This window comes from Octodon degus, unplaced genomic scaffold (assembly GCF_000260255.1).
Source record: "Octodon degus isolate 3935 unplaced genomic scaffold, OctDeg1.0 scaffold00152, whole genome shotgun sequence".
In the NCBI taxonomy this organism is placed as follows: Eukaryota; Metazoa; Chordata; class Mammalia; order Rodentia; family Octodontidae; genus Octodon; species Octodon degus.
This window is the reverse complement of record NW_004524728.1, coordinates 3,105,555-3,122,449: the sequence shown is the minus strand read 5'-3', so window position 1 is coordinate 3,122,449 and position 16,895 is coordinate 3,105,555. Positions and strand designations below refer to the sequence as shown.

The 16,895-nt window shown below is 42.5% G+C and overlaps 1 protein-coding gene across 13 annotated transcripts in view; it reads left to right on the top strand.

The window, feature by feature from the left end:
• Asph (aspartate beta-hydroxylase) overlaps positions 1-16,895 on the top strand; it is a 263,046-nt gene that overhangs the window by 237,368 nt on the left and 8,783 nt on the right. For all 13 annotated transcript variants that reach the window (XM_023702449.1, XM_023702445.1, XM_023702444.1 and 10 more), the window contains 3 exons: positions 6,142-6,277; positions 11,719-11,810; positions 12,166-12,299. In XM_023702449.1, the coding sequence (XP_023558217.1) occupies positions 6,142-6,277; positions 11,719-11,810; positions 12,166-12,299 (362 nt within the window). The remainder of the gene's footprint in view (positions 1-6,141; positions 6,278-11,718; positions 11,811-12,165; positions 12,300-16,895) is intronic.

The following is a 16,895-nucleotide window of genomic DNA, read 5'->3' as shown; positions in this document are numbered from 1 at the left end:
TCATGTCTCTAAAGTTGTGCATTTTTGTTCACTACCACCTCTTCTTTACTCTAGCCCTTTTATTTATTGGCGATTTGGGTTTCTCATAGAAGTCATGCAGTCGACAGTTTTCTGTGTCTGAATTATTTCACTTAACATGACCTCAAGTCTCATCCATTTTCCTGTTAATGACATGACTTCATTCCTTATGACTGAATAATACTCCCCTGAGTAGGTACACTGTAGCTTCTTCATCCATTCACCTATGAGCGGGCATCCAGATCATTTCTAGAGCTTTGCTGTCATGAACTGTGCTGCTAATAGCACGGCTATGCATGTGCAGTGTCGCTGTTGTGCGCCGGCTCCTGTTCCCCCGGGAGCAGACTCAGAGAGGCACAGCTAAGTCAGGTGCAATTTCTGTTTTTAGGTTGTAGAGGAATCTCCATACTGATTTCAGTAATTGCACTGCATTACAAAATATTTATATGTAAGCAGGTTAAAAAATATTTAAAAGAACTAGCTGGATGTTTGTTTCCAGATTGTTTTTATTATAAAACTTTTGTTAAAATTTGACATCCTTAAAAATGTGGGGTTTTAACTGAATAAAAATATTAGTAAGGAAAATAAGAATTTGGATTAAGGCGAGCTAGGGTGCATTATGGAATTAGTAGACCTTGAAACTGAAAGGTCTGTAGATGCCGGGCATGCCCAACACAGCTGAGATTGGGCTCAAAGGGCACATGTCAGTGATCGTTTAGGAAGCTGTGTAGCACTGGAATAACAATCACAGCTTTCTCTCTGAGGTCTCTGTAGCCACAAGAAAAAATGTGCATTAGGAACTGTTGGCTTCCTAGCAACCCACTCAAAGAGCGAAGCTATTAGTTTCTCCTCTCAGTTTTATGAAATGGATGAATTCAGGGTTAAGGAAGTAATATTTCAAACGACAGCTTTAAGAATGTATAGGCATTGTTTGCTTTCTGTAAGCATTTGAGTTCCTGTTGTAATTTCAAAAAGTACTGTATTCTAACAACTCAGATCACTGAGTAATGTTACTTTAGAGAAAGCTCACATTTCCCCTGTCCTTCTCCACCCTGGTGCTGTGCTCTGAATATTTCTGTCCTCAAAGCCCTGTTGGAACCCCGGAGTCCAAGGTGATGGTATTCGAGGAGAGCCTTTGGGGAGAAGATTGGATTGTAAGGTTGGAGCCCTTGTGAATGAGACTGGGGACGCAGTGCTGCTGTGCCCTCTCCTAGTGCGGGACGCTGGAGTGAGAAGGAACTGCCTCTGAGCCAGGAAGCAGGGCTCACCAGGCGCAAGCCCTGCCAGCTCCTTGGTCTTACACTTCCAGCTCCTCAAACTGAAAAAAAGTCTTTGTTTTTACAAGCCACTTAGTCTATGATATTTTCTTGTAACAGAAATGGACCAAGATACATGCAATACTGTGCAGTTAGGTTATGTCTTTAATCTCTTATAACCCATGAGATTCATAAAATGTGTTTCCTTAGTTGAAAATATTTCTGAGTCCCATTTCACATTTCTCCATAAAGAAAGCATACTTGAAAAGACTCATTACTTTGATGAAAAAGCTGCTTACAAAGAGGCTGGGAGGTTGAGGCAGGAGGACTTCAACTCTCAGTGCAGCATGGGCAACTTAGTGACTTGGCACAAGTGACTGTCTCAGAAAGGCTAAGAATATAACTCAGTGCGAATATAACCCTGGTTCAGTCTGAACATTATTTTTCAGTGTTTACATTGAACCATTAGTAAATCATGATTGCTTTTATCCGTTTTTCATTATGTATGCGAGTTTAGCTGGTGCTGTCTTTTGGTTCACTCGGATTCCCCCACTTGTGAGCTTTCTCTGAGTTGTGCCTCTATCCATGGGAAGCGTGTGACTGTCCAGGCGCCTTGAAAGTGTTTGCCTTTGATGGCTGCCTGAGCTGACAGGTGTTCGGGACAGCACTGTGCAGCAAGACCCCGACTTAGGAAAGTTTGAGTTGCATGTTTTCAGATTGGAACCGACCTGGCATTGGGAGCATTCCCAGATGTGAACAGATCGTGAGGTAGCTCACGTGTCTGCCAGACACTGTCACAGCTGCTGTGCACAGTGCAGGAGAGCACAGTGTGCAGTGAGTGCAGTGTATGCAGTGAGTGCAGTGAGTGCAGTGTGCAGTGAGTGCAGTGTGCAGTGTATGCAGTGTGTGCAGTGTGCAGTGAGTGCAGTGTGTGCAGTGTATGCAGTGAGTGCAGTGAGCACAGTGTGCAGTGAGCGCAGTGTGTGCAGTGAGTGCAGTGTGTGCAGTGAGTGCAGTGAGCGCAGTGTGCAGTGAGTGCAGTGAGCGCAGTGTGTGCAGTGAGTGCAATGTGTGCAGTGAGTGCGGTGTGCAGTGTGTGCAGTGAGTGCAGTGTGCAGTGTGCAGTGAGTGTAGTGAGTGCAGTGTGCAGTGAGTGCAGTGAGCGCAGTGTGTGCAGTGAGTGCAGTGTGTGCAGTGAGTGCAGTGTGCAGTGCTCAAGGTCCAGGATGTCTGGGAGCAAGAGGGAAGGCAGTGGTGCTGTGGAAGAGGCTGCTAGGAATCCCAAAGCACTGTGCAGTGTATGTTTATGTCAAAGGGGAGGGAGGCTCACTTTGCAAGACTTAAACGAATCTGACTTGCAGTCATTCTCCCAGCGTGGAACGCATTTGTAGGGGACTTACTGTACATCAGAGGCTGTGGGGTTCTTCAGTTGCTCTCTTGCTCCATAAGGGAAAAGGGCCACAGCGCACATGACAGTGCTATCCCTGTGCTTGGGCATGGCCACCTCTCCTCCCTCAGATGCCCTAGGCGTGATGGGGAGATAGCACAGTGGCTTTCTGGGGCTGTCTCTCCTGATCACTGATGATGATTCTTAGGCTCATTAACCAGGATTCATTTCATCATCTCTAAGGTCAAAATTTCCTCCAGATTAACAGCTGCCAAATTCTGAGACAAAGTGTTGAACTTGAAAGAATAATGCAGGCTACTTTATAATGAAAGATAATTAGAAATCTGCTGTGGCAGTGTGATACAGCCCCACACCAAGGCTGGAATCTCCCTGGCCTAAAACCGCATTGAAAGGCTGGCCTCTGATGTGTATGGGCAACAGCAGCAGCCAAAAGGTGTAGTCTTCTCCCCTCCTGCCCCTTTCCTTGCATCCAGGTCCCCAGCCTACTGACTGGGGTCAACATGGTGTTATCTGCATGCAGGCAGGTCTTCCTTCCTCTTCACCGTTCAGTAGTCCACAGACCCACATGCCACTTGGCTCTGGCAGCACTCCTACAGGCAACAGCAGTGTGCCTTACCACTTTTCTAGGCCTCGCTCAATCCAGACAAGGTGATGACCAAAATTAACCAGTACAATTGAAGGGGAACACGGGGACACTGCAGTGTGGGTTTGGAGTAAGGTATTGAGGCCGTACTTCTGCACTGGTTTGCTGCTTTTCTCTTGAGTCTGTCATCCTACACATCTGTGTCCCACACAACACAGGAAAGTGAAAAGTGCCTTGGCGCCATTCCCTAGGGAGGTTGAGTGAGAGATCCAGCAATGACATTTCACATCAAAAGACAACCTGTTCTTAAGGAAAAAATAAATAAATTCTATTGAGTGATACAGTCACTTCAACATTTCCCCTGGGCTTTCTGACCTATTTATTAACAAAAGATCAGCTATTTTTAACTATGCTCCTAAAATCAGCTTTCAGGAGAAATAAAAGGAACTTAGAAAATACTGGGAGGGGGAAAGGAAGAGCTTGCCCTTATAAGGTGCCAGTAATCTCATTTGGGAAGTAATTTTCCTACAGTAGAGAGGTAATTTTCTCCTTGTCTGCATGACAGTTTAACAAGAATATAATAGGTTTATCTAGCAACTTTAACAGGTTACAGCAGCAGGAGCAGTGGTGGCAGTTTAGGTGCATTTGGGAAGACGTAAGCATACCACGGAATCCCGAGCTACATTAGTTTTGCCTTGCAGTGTTTTTGACATTCTTTTTTTTTTTTAATGTATTCAGTACAGGGTCTCTCAACCTGGCTTGGACCCATAGTGATCCTCCTGTTTTTAGCCTCCGCAGTGCTGGGATTACAGGCATGCTTCACCATGCCTGACCTCAAAGGCTCATCATTTTGTTGTTGTTGTTGTTCAGTGCTGGGGATCGAACTTGGGACTTTGCATTTGCCAAGCAGGCAGTTATGCCACTGGGGTATATTCCTAGCCCCGCTTTTTATGTTCTTAACAGTGCCTTTGAGTCCTGTCAATCTGTGGAGCAGCCACAGTGAGGACTTTTGCATGTTTCTTTATTAAAACACAGACTTCAATTTGCTAATTACAAACTGCCTACTTGTGATGAAAAACAAAATACAGAAACTAGTTGGTAGACTGTGTGTTGAAGGAAGGGAAAGGAAGGAGGTGGTAGGAGCAGGTGTAGAAAGAGACACAAGCTAAATGGTGACTTTCCCAGAAACAGAATTATTAAATCAGTCTCTCACCCTACCATATTTTAATATCCCTCATGTTTTCATGTGATGTAAAAGTGTTTCCTGGTGGTAAAGGAGAAAATGAGAACAGACCTAGTTTTACAGATCTCAGTTGGTTTTGTGATTCCAGAGTCGGACAGCAGTCTGCATTCACAGTGATTTGTAACACTGTACCTCATACACAGGTTGTATTTATAGCAAGATACAAAGAGATTACGTACAGAAAACGGAAGTGGACACAGTGCTATTGCTTATAGCTTGGGTCTGTCATTTGAACATACAGTTGGCCACGGTCATTGCTGCAATAGTAATGAAGTCTGTTTACTCATCAGATTACGGGCACTTACATGGAGAAGCTTGTAAGCCAGTCTTTAGAGACATGTGAAGGTAGCTTCAGGCGAGCCTTCACTCTGAGTTGGCTGAGGTTGGTGCTGTGTTTTCACAAATATCTGAGAATACATTTCTGAAGCCATGTCCTCTACCTGTGCTCTAGCATTTCTTTTACTGTACTAAATCATGAATTCATAAGAGCTGGGCTGATGAAAACTTTATCTCATGCTTTGTTTTACCCAATAACAGTTCACTTTGGTTGAGTAATTCAAAAGCTAAGGAATGATGTACACAAGGCAACCCATTTCATTTTCAGAGGTGTTAATTATTTTCATATTTTGCAGTGAAATCTCACCGTGCTTGTTGGTTCTGATCTCCTGCTTTCAAATACCTACAATAATATTTCTGATCTGTGATTCATGTTGAAATCAGTTTGTGCTTTCATGCTGATCTTCACACCCATGTACTCAATTATTGCATGCACATCTCAGCTAACATAGAAATGATTGGAATAACTGACATTGAAAAATCCTAATTTAGCTGTCCGAGGTTTTCCTGCTATAGGAAAGCTACCTTATTCTTTTGTTCTGGGACTAGATCGTTTCAGTTGAATGCTCTGGATACCACCCCTGCATTCTTGCCACTCTGGTCCTACCCAATTATCACCCACTTCTGACTGACAAGAAAGTATGCTGCCCGGGGCTGGCCAGATAGCTCAGTGGACTAAAGCCCCTGCTTAGGCAGAGCGCAGCAGCCAGGGTTTGATCTCCAGTGTGCTGTGCTGGTCTGGCCCCTGGGGTGCAGTGCAACTGTGATTGAGACCGGGCATGGTGGATAAAAGCAGGAGAATCACTACAAGTCCGATCTACGCAATGAGACCCTATAAACCCTGTACTAAATTCATTGAAAAAAAAAAGAAAGAAAGGAAGAGAAAAAAAAGAAGATATGCTGCCATCCAAAGACTGCAGATTTTCCAGGGGATTGGCTGGTACCACCTGGTTACTCCTTGGCTCTACAAATAGTTTTGTTTGGGTGAATTCTACACGCTAAGGTACTTATCTACTATGCTTCATATTAATTTTATAATGCATGAAAAATGGTGCATCAAAAAATTATAAAAATGGTGTATTTCTGATACTCTTAGAAGTGTAATTAATATTTACTCTGTTCATTGGCACATGTGTAGGGAAATCTGCTGAAAGGCAAAGCTAAGTCTGAGAAACCTGGAATCTGTGATCTCTAGGAGAGGAAACATTTCATTATTTTATTAAACAAGTAAGCAAACAAAAAGTTGGTGTTCTGCTACCCATGCATTCCATTCAGTGAAACCAGACCTTCCTTCTAGTCTTTAGAAAGAAACTGGAAGTTAATCCGTGATGAAGGCCTCGCAGTGATGGATAGAGCCAAAGGGCTTTTCCTGCCCGAAGATGAAAACCTGAGGGAGAAGGGTGATTGGAGCCAGTTCACGCTGTGGCAACAAGGTGAGCGCCTGACTTCTAGATTGTTCTGTATAGCCAGTGAACTGAGGACAAGTGACAGGAGTCTTCTATGATATTCCCAAAGCTGAGATTCCTGTACTTAAGGGAGCCTGCTCCAAAACCTAGATTCCTTAAATGCATTTACTGTTTTTTTTTTTTTTTAATACATTTGAGCAACTTGTATGTATATGTGCATATGGGTAGGAATAAATATAGTAAATACACAAATATTTCCTTAAATGTAGGTAATCAGTATTTTTATCTTTCCTGATCCTTGTGAATGTGGAATGATATGTTATCGACGGTGACCCCACTGTGTGGGTGTCACTGAAAAAAGTCCACTGCGTACCTAGCAGTGGCTTAGTAAAAAGCCTCTCTGAGCTTCATTTGCATGTATAATACATAGTTGATGCTACAAGACAAAACAATATTTCCATAAATGAGAGATGTTAGAAATGGCTACCACTCCAGAGTGACAAGTCAGTAATTACTGCCCCTGCTGAAACAGGGGCTTCATGTCCAGCTTTACCTCTTCTGAGCCCATCCCCCCCAACCCATATGTGGAGCTTCAGTGTGTGCGTTCTCTGAGCTAGTGTATTTATTCTAAAAAGAGGAGCATCTAATTTTAAGACTGATTTTAGTTCTTTCTGTTAACAGTAGCTATGCAAAAATCAGTTCATTTTGGAGAACAAACAACACGTGCCACACATTTAGCTCTACACACGAAATGCCAGGGTACAATGAGAAATTGGGTTAGGTAACAGACAATGGGGACAGGGGTTTGCCTCCGTGTGCATTTGGGATGCTGCTATGTGGGAAGGAAGTCGTTTACTGAAATAATATTTTCAAGGATATATACATCAGCAGGGAGATCATATCATTTCAAGTGACTATTAATTTTTTCTAACAGGTCTATTTTTCTTTTTATTGTTTTGTTTTCGGTATCAGGGATTAAACTCAGGACTTTGTGGTTGACAGGCAAGTGCTTATTTTACTGAGCTATCTCCCTGGCCCTGACAGGTTTATTTTAAAAGAGCTGTGCCACCCTTACATGGGCTAAGCGCACGTTTCCATTTGGTACATCGTAAGGATGGCTCGGGCCATTTGTCATTTATGTTCATCTGGTACTTCAATTCCATTAATTTCTTTTATGTTTTGTAGACACTGCCTGGCTTCCTATGCCAGTGCTTCAGAATATCATGCATCCTGGCAGTAATCTAATGTGGGAGTCTCTACTAAGCATAGGCGCTTTGAGAAAGTTGGATTATGCAGATTTAGAGGGACATAGAAATGTTAAGCAAGAAAGAAAATAAAACATAGAGGCTATAATTGGAGGTAACACTTGACTAAATTTTCACTTGTTTGATTATGCCTGGTCTTTTATGAATTTTTTAGACTGATTTCTTTTAACAACATTTTGTTTTGTTCAAAAAAAATTATAAAATTACCTCTCATTTATGTGATATGGTGATATTTTCTTTCCTTTTATATATTTTGTACAGGGTCTCACTATGCAGTTCGGACTCGTAGTGAACCTCCTGTTTTCAGCCTGCTGTCTTCAGCCTCCCCTGCACCGAGATTATAGGCATGCGGCACCAGGCCTGGACTCTGGTTCTGGCTCAGCGGGACCCAGAGGCGGGGCCGGCTTGGCATGTGGGATCGAATCCTGGTCCCTGCACTTGCCAAAGCAGACACTTAGTCCGCTGAGCTATCGTGCCATTCCTATGGTGATATTTTCTAATTCTTGCATTTATATTTTTCTTCCTCTTACTTTTTTGGTTAAAAAAAGTAACCAAAGAGCTATATTTAGCTCTTTAAAACATTTTAATTGGGAATCCTTAGTACATTTATTTTTGTTTTCTTCTGTTAATAACAACAATGAAGATTATGGTCTGACCTCTAGACACATGCATTCCATAGATCATAATAGACTACATTTCTGTCCTGATTTCTATTTGAAACTTAAATAATTTTGAGAATGGGGCTTGTGTGTGTATATGTGTGTGTGTGTGAGAGAGAGAGAGAGAGAGAGAGAGAGAGAGAGAGAGAGAGATGAACATGTTTCCCAATCTGCTGAAGCTGCTGTGTCTTTTAAAAATTAACTTCTAGCTGAGTCTGGCAGTGCAGGCCCACAATCCCAGCATTCTGGGAGGCTGAGGCAGGAAGATCACAAGTCTGAGCTCATACTGAGCAATTTAATAACTTAGAAATATCCTGTCCCAAAATAAAAAAAATATATATCAATGTTCTGGGAATATAGCTCAGTGCAGAGGTCTGAGGTTCAAACCCAAACACCAAAATAATATAAACAGACTTCAAGTTTTATATTATTGCTATTAAAAACTATCAGTCACATTTTCCCTTTTAGAAAGACATTAAAGTTCTTCATGACTTGCTCTTTGTGAATTACAGGCTTCTAGAAGGGATTTAGTAACTATTCTCTGGAAACAAATCAATAATGTAAAACATAATTTCTTCCCTGTGTTGTTAGTATATGTCTGTAGTACGTGGTAAATATGTTCAGCATGGGAAACTTGGTGCATAACCCTTGTCACATCTTGATCCTTTTCACTAATCCTTTCCCTCCCACCTCCTGCTATTCCCAAATCCCTTTCATGTCCCTGGAGAGAACCAACTCTTTGACTCATTGATCCTTTCATATTTTTAGTTTGAATTTCCTTAATTTCCACTCTGAACTTCTTAATTTCTTCTAATAGTTTTATATTTAGATTTTTCTTGTTTGTCTGGTATCTTGTGATGCACCATTAGGTTAGTTGTTTGGGATGAGGAACATACCTTGCATAGAATCTTAAGTGTACGGATCTTACTGGGGTCAGAGAAGAGCCAGTGGAGGAGCTGATGCGGTTTTCCAAGACATAACAGAGTGCCTACTTTTCTGCCATGGAGCAGTAGCACATTGTGTGATTGTAACAGTAATGAGGAAGCGTCCTGGGTGCTGACTAAAGACATGGAGCCTGGGTGCGGCCCGGCAGGACTGGAATTCCCATTCTCTGCTCTGACACAGCGTGTGACCTTTCGTGTGTGCTGGTGCCTCCCTTGTCCTGTACAGTGATTGCCTGTCTTCCTGGGTGTTGTGTATGTCAGTTGTATCTCACCGAGCATGCAGAGCTGCTGCAGGCCCTGTGGTGAGCCCTGGAAAGGAGTTGCTGCATTGCCTGGACCCCCTCTGACCATGCACGAACACCTAAAACTGCCAGTGACAATCTACACGTGTTGAATCTTTACCACAAAGCTTTTCCCTAGAGAGAATCTATGCTTTCAGACTAGGAAGAAAACACAGGTAGAGTGTTCATTAGCTGAGATGCTTAAAATCAGAAGTGTATCAGATTACTGGTTTGTTTGTTTTCAGAATTTGGAACATTTGTGTAGACCACCAGTTGAGCATCAGTGATCCAAAAGTGTGATCCAAACTTTAAAACTCTTTGAGCATCGTATTGACACTTAGCAAGCTTTGCATTTTGGGTTTGTAAATAAGAGATGCTCAACCTGTGTGTGTCTGAAGGGCCAGAAGTCCTCTCTAGACCAATCCTGAGCAAGTAGAAATCCTAGCAACAATTCATTTGTCTATACCTATCATTCGGGTGAGACATGCCTGTCCTAGTAGCATTGGTCAGCCCTACCACTGTGCTTGTGGGAGGTCTAGCAGGCTCTGGGTGTTTTTTTAAGCCATGAAGTTTCATTCAGCCACTGCCTAGTAGCAAAAAATCCAGAATTATAAATGCTTGCCAGGGTGTCCCCTGGCCCTGCACATGGGAAGACCGGGAAGGATAGGGTTATAAGTGTTTCATGATATCTTATGCACTTGTGTAATATTTATTCAAACTGACATTGCAGTGTAGGTCATTTGAAAAACTCCATCAACACTAAAAGTAGCGGGCCGGGGAGATGGCTCAGTGAAATAAGCACTTCCCTGGCAAGCGCAAGGGCCTGCGTTCAATCCCCAGTTCCGAAAAACAAACAAACAAAGAAAAACGAAAAACCCCGCTAAAAGTAGCAGCTAACATTTTATGCAATTAGAAGGCAAAAAGATTACTTAGTCCAGGCTAATGTAGATTTCTAACATACTTAGATCCGCTTGATTGGAGCAAGTACCTTGAAGTTCCATCTCTTATAACTCTTGTTTTATTCTCAGTGTATGATTAGCTTAGTACACAACATGTATTTATGAAGTTAAGTTAAGCTCAGCTGTAGATGGCGCAATCGTTTGTGGGATTTTTGAATAGAAAATTAAAATGTTTCTGTCTTTGAAAAGAGTCCATTTTTTCACTCCCCCATGAAAGCATGTGAGGTCATGTGTGTTCTGGCACACATTCTGCAGTGAACAATAATCTTGTAGTGTGAAGAAATTTGCACCATCCAGGATACTTAAGACTTTGTCCCAGAATCGGCACTCCCAATATAATTATTCATAGAACACATTATCTCTCCAAAACCTGTTCGTCCTCCTCTTTGTTTAAATGTCATTTTCTATCAGCACTTATAGGATGATCTGTACATTGAGAAGACATTAGATTCCAATGAAAAATTATTTTTGTAACTCTTCGATATAATTTTGAAAATATATTTTTAGTTATGTATATAAGTTATTTTCCTTCCTTAAGGGATTATTAACTTCCTATGACTACCAAATTATCACAAGCTTAATGACTTAAATATATACACATTTATTTTATAGTTCTAGAAGTCAGAAGTCTCTAATGGGTCCTGCTGGGCTCAAATCACAATGTTGTTGTTTTAGAGGCCGTAGCTCCTAGAGGCTGTCTATGCTCCATGGCTCCTCTTCCATCTTCAAAGCTAGAAATGGTCAGTAAGTCCTTCTTATTCTGTACCAATGTGAGACCCCCTCCTCCTTTTCCCACATCCAAGGACCTGTAATTGTGTTGGGTCCATGAAGTTAAGCAGGATAATCTTCTTATTTTAAATTCAGTTCACTGGAAATCTCAGTGCTGTCTGCAATCTTAGTTTCTCCTTATCACAAAATACAACACATCACAGTATCCTGGATTAGCATGTGGACCTCTTTAAGAAAGGCCATTATTCCAATGGCCACATTAACTATTCAACATGTACCTTGCCCATTCGATGTCCTTAGTTAACTGTCCAACACTGATAAAGAGCTCAGGTCCTGCTCTGCCGGACACTGTCTATTAAAGGAAGACACTTTGTCTTTTTGTGTTAATTTGTCCTTCTCATTCCTACAGTGAGGAAAACTGTACATAGGGCCCAAAGGGGATGAGATAAATCCCACTGCATTTGTTCTTTGGTTTCAAGATGGGTTATTGTGTTGCTGAAGTGAGTCTCAAATTCCTGGGCTCTCATGGTCTGATTCAGTCTCTGGGGTAGCTGGATTATAGGTACACACCATAGTGCCCAATGGTAGACCTGCTTCTAACAATAGTTTTTGTCACTTTTTTTTGTTCTAGGAAGAAAAAATGAAAATGCCTGTAAAGGAGCTCCTAAAACCTGCACTTTATTAGAAAAGTTCCCTGAAACAACAGGATGTAGAAGAGGACAGGTACCAAGAGGGTTTTTAGGACACAGTTGTTGGGAATGAGGGACAGCTGACCTTTATAAATAATGATAATATCTTTGTCCCAATGAATGTCTCTTTTTTGTTTACTAACTTTTTAATGAAACAGCATATCATCTCATTGGTATCAGAATTGAGGGTAGAGAACATGCAATATTTATCACTTTGTGCACAATTTGGGTGCTTATTTTTAGTCCTATCACAAAAAGATGTGCGTAGAAATCTTGAGTCTCGCAAAGGCTCTAAACTGAGCTGACAGTGATTTTGTGCTGCCACATTAATAGAGCAGTTTCTGCACAATTTGATCAAAGTCTGATCGAGTGTCCCATCTTCTGTGCAGATCAAATACTCCATCATGCACCCTGGAACTCACGTGTGGCCACACACAGGACCCACCAACTGCAGGCTCCGAATGCACCTGGGCTTGGTGATACCCCAGAAGGGCTGCAAGATCCGATGTGCCAATGAGACCAGGTAGGTTTCTCTGGTCCTTTGCTCTCGTCCTTCACTTCTAGACATTGGTGTTCATTGTTATAAAGCTGTGTTCAGGGTGAGTATCTCTCCCCCTTTGAGCTGAAGTAGACTGAGCGAGGGTGACCTTAATGTAGACTCTTGAGTCTGTAACCCCTCTTTCACACTTCTTTCAGTCTGAGACACTGACGAGTTTTATGGTGGCCTCAGCATTTCTCCCTAGCACTTCCTGCTTCCTTGCTTCCCTCTCCAGGTAGACAAACTTGTATTCAGAGTCAGCTAACATGTATTAAACCATATATATATATATATATATATATATATATATATAGTACTTGCGGGTTTACAACCTGAACTATTCATAAATACAGCAAGTCCTCTTTCCTGAAAAAGAAAATAAAAACGCTGTGACTGTTTTTTTGATTGAGAAAAGATGCCTTGATGTGATGGAAGCTAGCTGTCTCTTGCAGATCCCAGCTCTGCCACCTAATCCTGTATAACCTGGGTCAGTTACTTAATCCCTTCAGGTCTCAGCCTACTTGTTTATAAAATTGGCAGTGATGCTATCTACTTTACAAGGCTGTTGTATGGATTAAATGGAATGATCCCAAGCAGGCACTTAATCCACACTCTGACATCAGCGGGCTGTAGGCACCTTCTCCTCGTGTTTTTTCCTTTCCTGTCATGGCAGGTTTATTTGTAATCTTGTGAACAAACCATGCTTGTTCCAACTGCTGTGCTTGTTATTTGGACACTTGTTTCCTAGAACATGCCCTCTTCTTAAATATCCAAAATAAACGGATTACTAAGATCCAATTTATTCTTATAAAAGTAGAACCAAGCTTAATGATTTCTTTGAACGTGCATATGTACATTCAGTGATCCTGTTGTCTATCTGCTATTGTTTCCTGTTAACTAGTATTATATAGCCTGATCTCCACAATAAGCACCAGCTCCTAGAGTTCAAAAGCCAAGAGTTTACCTTTTGAGGCTTTTCTCTTTGTCCTTATTAGAGGCCAGAATGGTAGATGCATGTTCTGAGTTGTTTACTTGGTAATTGACGCATACCTGTCTTGGCATGACACCGCAGCACAGGACGCTCTGGGAGATACAAAGGCAGCAGATGAGGCTGCTCTCGCCCAGAGGCCCTCTGGTTGGGACATCAAATGCCATGCGAACTGTTGGAAACAGATAAAAATCGTAGAGATGAGTTAGTGGGCAGGGGTATCGCACTTGCATCTGAGATTTGGGAATCTTGACACTGGCGGCTTAAGAGCAAGGTGCATTTGAACATTAGAAACTGTGAAGAGGGCTTTCCAAAGCAGCATCTGCCAAAGTACAGAGAGCAAACTTTATGGACCAAATACAAATGAGAGAAACTGAGTGGTTCTGCAACCCAGAGTGAAAGGGCCATAAGAATGCAGCCACTGACGGGAGCTTGGCAGTGCCGAATGGAGAGCATCAGACCACGGTGACAAAGTGGAGTAAAGCCACATGTGAGTCTTAGGGAAGAGATGAGACAACAGTCCAACAGCTGCTCCCACGAGATTAAAGGAACTGGAATTCAGGTGCTGGAAAGAAATGCAGAGGCGAGAGGGGTGCAGGAGATGCAGATCCCCAGGGAACCTCGGGTGTGCAGTGCAGGGGTGAAGGAATCAAAGATGGTGCTGCAGTTTCAGTCGTTGGTCTGTGGCGAGAGCCTTGGCACGTGCCAGGGATGATGTAGGAGGCATGGTGAACATATAAGGAAGCGATCCTGAATCTAGGGTTTATGTATATTCTATTAGCTTGTTGTTGGAACCCAGTGGCAGAAAGATCCGTGAGTCACCTGGAAATGAAGGTCTGACCCTCGAGGGCAAAGTCAGATCTAGAGATCGGAGAGGCAGGCTTAGCAGGAGCTTCCAGAGGAAGCTAGCATGGCAGGTGAGTGGTGACAGAAAAGGACAGAAGCTGTGAAAGCCTCTTGTCAAGCCTCACCAGGAGTTTGGTCTTGGTCGGCAAGGTCTGCTGCCTAAGGGAAACGGGGCAGGAGCATGGCAGGGGTTCAGCATGTGGGCACTGCCGGAGGAGGCCTGGTAGGCACAGCCAGTGCCTGGGCTCAGCTGAGGACAGCAGGCAGCGGATATGGGGAGCACCAGGCCTCATTCTCAGTACTACCTGGGGCTCTGGGACTTACCCACTCACCGTATCTGCCTGCCAGTCAGGGCTTCCTGCCTATTGTCTGTTCTATTTGTGGATATGTGGAGTGAAATCACTAGGTGAGAATCTCCTTAGGCACAGACAGGTAGAAGGAAGATACTGATTTCCTTTTCTTTTTCTTTCCTACATATTAACTTAGTAAAATATGGGTTTCACTGTGTTATTTTCATGCATCCACAGAGCATTTGGGTCATCGCCAGCCTCCGTTGCCCTCCCTTTATTCTCTACTCTTTTTCCTTATGCCCCTTTCTTTTCTCTACTAATAGCACCCCCCTACTTCCAAGTCATCTTTGTTTTCATTCATTTATTTGTTTGTTTGTTTGTTTCGGGTATTTTTTGTTTTTGTTTTTAAAATAGATTCCACATATTAAGGAAAATATGCAGTATCTTTCTGAGTCTGGCAGTTCCATCCATTGTCCAGCGAGTGATGTAGTTTTGTTCTTCTTCAGTGCCCTGAGATAAAAGAGAATGCCAAGATTGGAAGAGCAACCTGCAGGGGCAGGAGAGCAAGGGGACAGTGCAAAGGCTCAGATGAGAAGCCGCAGAGGGCTGAAACAAGCCGAGGGCTCAGAGCCGGGGAGACCTGCCCCAGCAGCACATCGGAGGTGCTTCCGAACTCTGCTCCCAGCAAGCACCTCGGGACCAAACTTGATCACACTTCAGAAAACCTCTGCCATCCCTCCCATGAAGTTTAAGACCTTTCTAGGCCCATAGTCTCCCCATCCCAGAGGCCCCACAGCTCGCTGGGAGGGCATCTTCAGTAGCAGTATTAACTTGGCAGCCCCTCAGTTTCTGCTGTGCAAAATACAACTCCACACGATAGTAGGGCGCTGCGGTTTTCACATGGTGCATTTTGCAAGTTCATGGTCATTATTAAAGAGTGCTTGACACCTGCCTGTCTATTATGGGGCCATGAAGCCCATTTTGAAAAGGATAAACCTCTTGATAGTCTCTTATCCCCAATGAGCTGGGAGTACCGGCATGTTGTGCCTCCCTGGCTGTGGTCAGCTGGCCTCTGTGTGTCCCTCCTGTGCACAGCACAGCAGGCTGTGCCCCACATCCTTAATAACCCTTAACTCAGTAGTAGTTGGGTTGGGCTCCAAAGCCCAACTTTGCAGAGGTAGTGCTTTTCATAAGAGAAACAGGTCATTTAATTAAAGTGCTTACATAATGTTTACCATTAGATTTCTGAATAGTAGTTTATCAACTACTATTTCTCAATAGTAGTTTACCAACTCTGAAGAAAAAGAAACAGTTTCATATGAAATTAAGAAGTTTTATGTGATTGTAGAAGTATTATAAGTATGGAAAGAAAAACACATATACCAAGAAATCAGATTTCCTCGTGCTAGCTAATAAGAATCAGTTCCTGAAAGAGTAGGTTACCTGTAGAAATTTGTGCTCTATAGATCCTAGGAGTTAATAATCAGATTTTTGTTTCTTCATGGCCATGAGATTCTTGATAGAGTACACATTGTTTAAAAACTCCTTCTTTGTAAAGCATAGCACACCTGTCTTAATTTTGTAATGACCTTGCAGGTAAGCAATCTTTACACTATTAAAAATGATCATTTCAGAGTATTAAATATCTCCCATTCTAAAACTAATACATATCCCTTGTACATAATTTATAAAACCCAGTGAGGAAAGTATTCTTTACCTCAGTATCCAGAGATATTGCCCAGATACCTCTCAGTGCCTCCAAATGTATGTTCACAATAATGACAATTATAGTAATACCATTTGTGCCAATAACATAGCAGGACCACGCACAGTGCTAAGCACTCTACACACGTTAACTTACTAATCCTAGCAACTAAGCTGTGTACTTAAGATTACTAAAATCTATTTTTTATTTTATTTTATTTTATTTTTATTTTTATTTTGCGGAACCAGGGATTGAACTCAGGCCCTTGCGCTTGCCAAGGAAGTATTTATTCCACTGAGCCATCTCCCCAGCCCCAAGATTACTAAAATCTTGCTCTACAGCTGATGAGTATGAGATAGATGAATATAAGTTTTGCACAAGGTTGCTATTTCTGTTTCCTCACACTGTCATAACAAATTACCACGAAAAGATTGCTTGAAAACAACAGTAACTTATTTGTGAGGCCAGATCTCAGACCCAGGTGCCTTTTGAAGGCTCTTCCCTTCCTCAGCTCTTAGTGCCTTCTGGCCGTGCATGGTATCCTCTCCAGTGTCTACCTCCACTCACCTCCCCACGTGTCCTCCTCATGGCTAAGGACACTTGCCACTGGTTTTAGGGACTACCCTAATCCTGGATGATCTTGTCTCAAAATCATAAACCAGATTACATCTGCAAAGCTTCTGTTTCTTTTTTCTTTTCCTTTCTGTCCTTTCCTTTCTCTCTCTCTCTCTCTCTCTCTCTCTCTCTCTCTC